The sequence below is a fragment of the Microcebus murinus genome, chromosome 6, assembly GCF_040939455.1.
Source record: "Microcebus murinus isolate Inina chromosome 6, M.murinus_Inina_mat1.0, whole genome shotgun sequence".
In the NCBI taxonomy this organism is placed as follows: Eukaryota; Metazoa; Chordata; class Mammalia; order Primates; family Cheirogaleidae; genus Microcebus; species Microcebus murinus.
The window spans coordinates 2,129,400-2,137,977 of NC_134109.1; the positions used below are offsets into that span (position 1 = coordinate 2,129,400).

The following is an 8,578-nucleotide window of genomic DNA, read 5'->3' on the forward strand; positions in this document are numbered from 1 at the left end:
TCATAGAAAAGCTGTTTGGTCAGTGGAGCTTGTGCGGTACTGGAGGGACCCTGCACTTCAGACTCCAGGGAGCAACAAGGGAGTGGGGGCAGAGAAGGGAGGGGTGCTGCAGGGGAGGGGCAATGCAGGGGAGGGGCAATGCAGGGGAGGGGGTGCTGCAGGGGAGGGGGCGCTGCAGGGGAGGGGTGCTGCAGGGGAGGGGTGCTGCAGGGGAGGGGGTCCTGCAGGGGAGGGGCGCTGAAGGGGAGGGGTGCTGCAGGGGAGGGGTGCTGCAGGGGAGGGGCGCTACAGGGGAGGGGCACTGCAGGGGAGGGGTGCTGCAGGGGAGGGGTGCTGCAGGGGAGGGGGCGCTGCAGGGGAGGGGCGCTGCAGGGGAGGGGGTCCTGCAGGGGAGGGGCACTGAAGGGGAGGGGTGCTGCAGGGGAGGGGTGCTGCAGGGGAGGGGTGCTGCAGGGGAGGGGGCGCTGCAGGGGAGGGGGCTCTCACAGCCTTCAGCCAATGACAGAGAGACCCTGGCTGGAGAGCCCAGGGCAGTGGGGGAGGAGAGGGTGGCTGGTCTACCTGGAGGGCAGGGCCTCAACACAGCAGCAGGACTTTGTGAGTGGGAGGGGCAGGGGGACATTCTGCAGGGGTCACGGACTGAGAGGGACCGCACAGCACTGGTCTGTCCAGTCCGAGCCTGCCTGGGGAGGAGCCCGTGGAGGAGTCAGCTGGGGGCTCTGAGTGTGCATATTCTAGGATAGAAACAGAAACATCCACAGATGTCACTGAGGAGGAAAGTGCAGTGGGTGGCCCGGGTCTGCACAGAGCCAGAGAGGATCTGCCCCGCGCCCCCTCCACATTCTTCCAAAAGCGCCACGTCCCCCACAAATCCCTATGTCGAAGTCCTGCCCCTTAGTCCCTCAGAATGTGCCTGTGTTTGGAGACAGGGCCTCTATAGAGGGAATTAAGGCAAAGTGAGGTCACCAGGGTGCACCCTGATCCGAGGGGACTGGGGTCCTCATGGGAGGAGGTCAGGACTTGCAGAGGGAGGATGCAGGGAGGACGCGGGAGGAGGCCCCATCATCTGCAAGCCCAGGGGAGAGGCCTTGGGCGGAGCCGGCCCTGGGACACCTTGGCCTGGGAACTCGACAGGCCAGGGGGGAGAGAGGCGCACCCCAGCTAGGCAGGGAGGGGTTCCCTCCAGACAGGCTTCTGTGTCAGTGAAAGCAAAACCATGAGGGTCCCACTGAGGGAGGTGAGTCCCCGTCTCCTGAGACCCACTGACCTCTCTGAGGGCCACTCATCACCCAAGCCTGGAGCTGGGGTGGGTGGGCTTGCCCCAGGGCTCAGTCACCCCTGCGTGGCCTCATCAGTGTCCTTGGGCCGCTCTGAATCAGCCACGGTCCCGAGCAGCTCCAGGGGCAGCGTTTTCTGCCACTGCCAGCCGTGTCTGGAGCTGCCCAGCCCTCCAGCCACCTGTCCCTGGGCCTCTGCTGCTGCCCAGGGCACCCCACCATTCCCTGCGACAGCTGCAGGGGGGAGGGGAGAGGAGCAAGTGGCCTTCCCGAGGAGTAGGACTGAGCCAGGGCGGGGCCCAACGGCGGTGGTCCTCAAACTGCAACGTCAGCAAACCCCAAGCACGCCCAATGTTCTGGGGCACTCTGTAAGGCCATGGGGGCCATGGCTTCTTGCCTGGGGCTCCCTGCTGACCTGGTGGTGGCCCCAGAGGGAGGCGGCAGCACCAACACTCAGTGGCCATGGCTGTGCTCACTGGGCATTGCCCCATTCACCTGTCAATAGCTGTCTGCCGCCACTCCCGCGTCACAGGTGAGAACACTGAGGCGGAAAGAAGGAATGGCTTGCTTACAAGGACAGAACAGGTGGCTGATGGGTCAGGGACCAGGTGGTGTGGGGCCATGGAAGTCGCTAGTGATGATGAAGTTGATGGTGGTGGTAATGTGGGTGGTGGGGGTGGCGGAAGTGGAGGTGACAATGGTAGTGGTTGAGGTGGATGTGGAAGCGGAGGAGGTGATGGTGGTGATTGACATGGTGGAGTTAACAATGGTGGGGGTGGGGGTGGGGGCAGAGGTGATGGTGCTGGTGACAGCGGCAGGGGTGGAGGTGGAGGTGGTGGTGGAGGTGATGGTGACAGTGGGAGAAGTAGAGGTGGAGGTGACGATGGTGGAGGTAATGGTGGCAGAGGTGACGGTAGTGATTAAGGTGAGAATGGTGGAGGTGAAGATGGAGGTGAAGGTGACAGTGGTGATGGTGATAGTGCTAGAGGTGGAGGTGAAGATGGAGGTGGAGGTGACAGTGGTGATGGTGATAGTGCTAGAGGTGGAGGTGAAGATGGAGGTGGAGGTGACAGTGGTGATGGTGATAGTGCTAGAGGTGGAGGTGAAGATGGAGGTGACAGTGGTGATGGTGATAGTGCTAGAGGTGGAGGTGAAGATGGAGGTGAAGGTGACAGTGGTGATGGTGATAGTGCTAGAGGTGGAGGTGAAGATGGAGGTGAAGGTGACAGTGGTGATGGTGATAGTGCTAAAGGTGGAGGTGAAGGTGACAGTGGTGATGGTGATAGTGGTAGAGGTGGAGGTGATGGTAGTGATTGAGGTGAGGATGGTGGAGGTGGAGGTGAAGATGGAGGTGAAGGTGACAGTGGTGATGGTGATAGTGCTAGAGGTGGAGGTTAAGATGGAGGTGGAGGTGACAGTGGTGATGGTGATAGTGCTAGAGGTGGAGGTGATGGTAGTGATTGAGGTGAGGATGGTGGAGGTGGAGGTGAAGATGGAGGTGAAGGTGACAGTGGTGATGGTGATAGTGCTAGAGGTGGAGGTGAAGATGGAGGTGAAGGTGACAGTGGTGATGGTGATAGTGCTAGAGGTGGAGGTGAAGATGGAGGTGAAGGTGACAGTGGTGATGGTGATAGTGCTAGAGGTGGAGGTGATGATAGAGGTGGAGGTGACAGTGGTGATGGTGACGGAGTTAGTGGCAGAGGTGGAGGTGACAGTGGTGATGGTGTCAGTGGCAGAGGTGGAGGTCCTGGCTGTGGTTTGTGGGGCCAGCTGATGGTGATGACCACAATAGACAGTGTGGGGGCTGGGTTGTTAGTGAAGACGGGATGGGATTGAGGTGGGGAGGAGAGAAGCCACAGTCTAAGACCAGGGCAGGGACCTGGGTGGCTTGCTGTCCCCCCCTCAAGGCTGGGGACTGTCAGGTGGAGTGACCCCTGTGCCAGCCAAGGCTTTGGTGCCATTCATGAATGTCGGGAAGAGGTGGGACCAGTGTGTGGGGCTGGGGAAGTGGCGGGGAGGGAGGGCTGAAGCCACTTCAAAGCTGGCAGCTCCTGGTGGCCGCATCCACACCGCGGGCTCACACACCCGCTCTTCAGATGTGACCTCGCACCCTGACATGCCTCTGTTTTGCATGGCCCTGCCTGGTGCTGTCTCTCTGCTGTCCACTCAGAGACTCCTGAGAGGTCACTCTTCCTGGGACAGCTCCTGCACCAGTGTCAGCCCCTCATCCTCCTCTGGCCCTGACCTTGTTGACCTGCTCTGCCACCGCCCCAAAGGCTGCCCAGGCCTTGGACAGGGCTGGGGTCATGTGCCCAGCACTGGGACACGCAGCGGAGATTCCTGGAATGCGTGGACATCTTGGCTCTGGGACTGTGGGCCAGTTCTGGGCCCTTCCACGTGCCATAATTCACTGGCGGGCCAAGGGATCAGGCTGGACGGCCCCAGCAGGGTGCCAGGAGGCCTCTGTACCAGCAGTGGGGCTGACTGACGGCTCAGCGGCAGCTCTGGCGGCCAGAGTGTGAGCATAGCTTGGCGGAGCTGGGCAGGCTGGAGGAGCCCCAAGAAGCCCCCTCCCTCCAGGGCACTGGAGACCACCCTCCTCCCCTGCCTGGATGCCATGGCAACCGCCTCCTCCCCCCTCCCCCCTGGTTGGGAAGGTTGGGCTGAGTCACAGTCTTCACTGGGAACATGACAGGGCCGCCCTGCAGGACAGGGCTCTGGTCCAGGCTCAGTGGGAGGCAGGGCGGGGAGGTGGGAGGGCTGGCGAGGGGCCAGGCTCCCTCCCAGAGCAGGGACACGCACGCACGGGGCGCCGCAGGCCCTTCCAGCACCAGCTCAGCCTAACCCCTGGGGCCTTTTGCAAGTGCAGCCCCCTCCCCGCCCCGAGCCTGGGGTTCATGTGGTCCTTCCCAAGCCGAGAGGACACTCTGGAGAAGCTCCCAGACACACAGGCCATTCCGCCCCACCTGCCCCACGGCCTGGTGAGAAAGGTGAGCTCAGGGCAGCTCGGGCAGATAGGTGGGGGGCGGGAGTGCCCGTCAGCCAGAGCCCATGATGGCTGGCCCAGGGCTCTCTCTAGAAATCTCTGCACCTCACCTTTCCCCCAGGGGGCCAAGCCTGCGTGGCCACCCACTAGGGAGGAGGGCCGAGGGTGCAGGCGGTAGGGAGGAGAGACACAGCTAGGCCTTGCCCACCTCTAGCCCAAGCCGGGTCTCTAGGGGACCAGTCCCACCCAGGCTGTGGGGTGTGACTGGTTTCGGGGCTGGAGACAGGGGCTGCGATGGGGCCCACAGAATCAGGAAGGCTCAGCTCTGAGACCTGGGCCTGGGGCCACCCTGCTCAGGGCTCAGCAGGGGTCCTCCAGGGCTCTGCGTCCTCCCCAGGGCCAGAAGCCACTGCAGCAATGCCTCCCTGGGACGCCCCTTCCCCAAACTCCAGGGTGACAAACTCCAGTGCCACCTGCCTGGTCCAGCCCACCGCCACCCCCCTCCCTTCTGGCCAGCCCTCTTCTGCCCCCAGAAGCCCAGACCAGCAGCGCCACGCTGCGGCGGGCGCACACCTGGAGACAGGAAGCACGGCCTTCCCAGGAAGGGTCACAGCCATCTCCACCTGGGGTGGGCTTTATTTCCACTGTGGTCACGGCGTGAAAACAGGAAGACAGCACTCATTTCCATGACTGTCATGGCTACAGCAGGTGGGTCCGTGCAAATGAGACCCTCCCGCCAAACGCTAAGCACAGATAGCTGTCCTCTGGGGTCACCAGAACCACCCTCCAACCCCCCAGGGGCAGGGCAGCAGCGAGACTGGGGCGGGGGGGGGATGGGGGGGGCTGGGCCAGCCCTGATGATTGGTCAGTGTCTCGTACACGTGCACGCGTACACATTCCATCTGAACCGTGGCGGTTACTAAATTAAAACTGACCACTTCTCGTTACATTAACTTCACAGTAACTGTGTGCAGAAAGCAGACTCCAGTGTTGATAACCCAGGGCAGGCTTCCCTGCCCGGGAAAGGGAAGTTCTTCCCCAACGACGAGAACCGCGGCGGGTGGGCAGGGCCACATCTCCCTGCAGGCTCATCTGCAGGGGTCCGGCCCCGCTGCGGGCAGCACAGACAGACACAGACACACACACTCACGGAAACCCCGGTCAAGGAGCATATCACACGGGGTGCAAAGTCCCACCGGCCCTGCCCTAGGCGGGGGTCGAGGTCAGGACAGCCAGAGCAGGGGCCCCTCCCCAGCCAGATGGGGCATCTCCACCGAGCGTCTCCGGGAAGCGCTGGGCTCCCAGCTGGCCGCCTGCACACCTGGGGAGTCCGGCACCCGGGAATGAACCCTGGAAGTGTCCACCTGCTGCAGGCCACGTGTCCTTCTACTCCAGACGAGGCAGACGTAGAAACACGACATCAAGTGTCAGGAGAAGAGAAAATAACTTAGGCTTGGCCAGACTCTGTCCTCTGTGCCGTTCCCAGTCACAGCGGACACACCCAGGGGGTGTGGGGAAAACACCTGCTGACCCCCAGAAGCCGGGGCCAGCCCCCCCCTCCCCTGGCCCTCACCTGCCCGAGCCAACGCCAGTGCCAGTGAGGTCCCCTGGCAGGATTTGCTTGGTGAGTGGGTGGGGAAGCAGGGGGCCGGAACCAACTGCAAACGCAAAGCCTGGCCGTTCACGTTCCGGGAGTGCCAGCCCCCCTCCCCACTGCACAGCCACTGTCACTCGCATCCCCTCCCATGGCCACGGGAAGCCATGCAAACATTGCTGCTGGCAGACTGTGGCCCCTGCCCGGGGCTCTGAAAATGACCACAGCTCCGGAGAGACCCCTAGGCCCACCTGGCCCAGCAACAGTCTGCAACACACAGAGCCTGGCTCAGGGTGGGGGCTGCCGTCGTCTCCCCCCCTGCCCTGCCTCACCCCTGCCACCTCCAGAGACACTCAGAGGCCCCCAGACCCACGCTAAGGCTAGAGGGCAGCACAGCCCCACCAGCAGACACCTGGCAACCTCGGGGATCCTCTTTCTGGGTCTAAAGGGAAGCCATTTCCAAATTCCCACTTTCTCTGCCCAAAGGTACAGTGCAGTCAGGACCCAGGTCCCACCCCAGTGAGGGTAGCTCCAGGGCCACTCAGCCTCTAGTTGGCTCCACTCCTGCTGTCTGGGATCCCCACTGGGGCTGCACCCCCCTGTGACACCAGCTGTGCCCAGATGGCCCCTCCTGGCACTCTTCCTGCCCTAGGCCTTCCCAGCAGGGGTTCCTGCTGCCACCCACCAGGAGTGGCCTGTTCCCTTTGAGCGCCCCATTGGGACTCACACTAAGAACTTTTCTGACGCAAGAATCATTCACCTAGCATGGGGCCAGGCTCAATATGACAGAGAGGTGGTAAGGAACGTCCTGGACACAAGACAAATGTGCCGCCCCACACCCAGGGACCTGGGCAGAAGCCAGGTGCCCGCTGGACACCCTGGGAACTTGGCTGGAGGGGAGGGTGAGAGGAAGACGGTGGCAGTCTGGGCAGGGCACAGCCTGGGGGCAGGAGTGAGCTGGAGTGGGGGGAGGGGAGGCAAAGCAGGAGGAAGGCTGCCAAAGTCATCCTGACCCACGTTCCGGAAGCGGCAGTGTGCCTTGTGCAGCGAGGGTCCAGCCTCAGAGGCCCCCACCTGGTCCATTCCAGTGTACCACCTGCCCTGCCCCTTCCCTTCCGCGCCACCCCCAGGACCCACAGGGACACATCACACCAGCAGGGACTTCACGAGGCCACAGTGGAACTTGCGGACGTGACGGTACAGGTCTCCAGACTGCGTGAACCGGCGCTCGCACCAGCGGCAGGCGTGGGGCTTCTCCCGAGTGTGCACCACCGCGTGCCGGCTCAGGTTGTGCGAGTACTGGAAGCTCTTGCCGCACTGCACGCAGGTGTAGGGCTTCTCGCCCGAGTGTGTCCGCTCGTGCCTCTTCAGCGTGTATGTGCACGAGAAGGTCTTCCTGCACAGCGGGCACGTGGGCACGGTGCCGTTGGGCGAGAGCCGGGTCCGAGGGCCGTCCCGCTCACGGAAGTGGGCGCTGAGGTGCGGCTGCAGCACGTGGGGGCTGGGGAACAGCTTGCTACACAGGGGGCAGATGCAGAGGTGCCCCCCAGGCTCCAGCTCACCCTCACTCGCCACCCGCTCTGCATCCAGCTCCAGCTCCCGGCTGCTACTGACGGGCAGTGGCTCCAAGCCCTCTGCCAGGCCCTTGGCTGCAGGAACACAAGGTGGCTTCAGGGGGCTGTGGGGGGTCCTGGGGCTGCCGCTGTCCTGTTCGGACCGTGAGTCCTGCTCGTCCTTCACCAGTGGCCGGGGTCCTTGCTGCAGCCGGCTGCAGAGGGGTGTCTGGAGGACACAGGGTGGGTGGACCACCTCCTGCCTTTGGCTGGGCTTCAGGGACAGGTCCAGGGCCTGGTCTGACTCTCCTGGGACCTGCCAGGGAGGAGGCCCGGATGCTTGCAGAGGGAGGGCAGCCTTGACCCCAACCCCAGGGAGCTTGGTCTTCTGGGCGGCTGGGCAGAGGTCAGGAGTCCAGGCAGGCCAGGGACATGGTGGCTGACAAGGTCGCTCCGTGCGAGGGGCAGGGGTCTCCAGGTCCAGCTTTCGGTCCTTGTCCCTGAGCCTGCCCTTGCAGACCTTGACGATGTCATACATATGCAGGTAGCTGGCGGCGGCTAGCACGTCCTCGACAGGCAGGCTGCGCAGGTCCAGGCGGCCCTCGTACATGAAGTCTAGCAGACGGCCGAAGGCGGGCGCCGTGACGATGTCGCCGTTGAGCCGCACTGTGTCGCGGCTGCCCGCGGGCCGGTCCCTGTAGAAGAGATGGAAGTAGACGCTGCACGCGGCCAGCACGGCGCGGTGGGCCGGGAAGCGCGCGTCGCCCACCAGCACGGTGCAGTCGCACAGGAAGCCCAGCTCGCGCTGCTGCCTCAGGCGGCCCAGCAGCCGCCCGCCGTGCTCGGGGAACTCCATGCCGCCGCCGTCATCACCTGGGCACAAACGGGACGCCCGTCAGCGCGCCTGGAGCGCCCGCGAAGCGCCTTGCCCCGCGCAGGCAGCGCGAAAGAGCGGCGCGGGGGGCCGCGCGTAACCGCCGCCTGGAGCCGCCCTGGGCACCTGCCCCGAGCAGGAAAAACTCGATCGAAAGTAAACAGAAGCCGATGCGCCGCGGGGGCGGGTCCGGGGCGCGGGCAGAGGGGCCGGAGCCGCGCGAACCTGCGCGCGTCCCCGCCCGGGCGCCCCCGAACTTCACTCCTGGGCCGCCGCCGCCCGCCCGGCGAGACC

At 64.1% G+C, this 8,578-nt stretch overlaps 1 protein-coding gene across 1 annotated transcript; it reads right to left on the reverse strand.

The window, feature by feature from the left end:
* Window positions 1-4,870: 4,870 nt before the first annotated feature.
* ZBTB42 (zinc finger and BTB domain containing 42) lies at window positions 4,871-8,578 on the reverse strand. The gene is made up of 2 exons (XM_012746389.3): window positions 7,010-8,578; window positions 4,871-5,649 (listed from the first exon to the last, which is right to left on the reverse strand). Exons 1-2 carry the CDS (start codon window positions 8,264-8,266, stop codon window positions 5,470-5,472), a joined length of 1,437 nt encoding a protein of 478 aa, XP_012601843.1. The 5' UTR covers window positions 8,267-8,578; the 3' UTR covers window positions 4,871-5,469.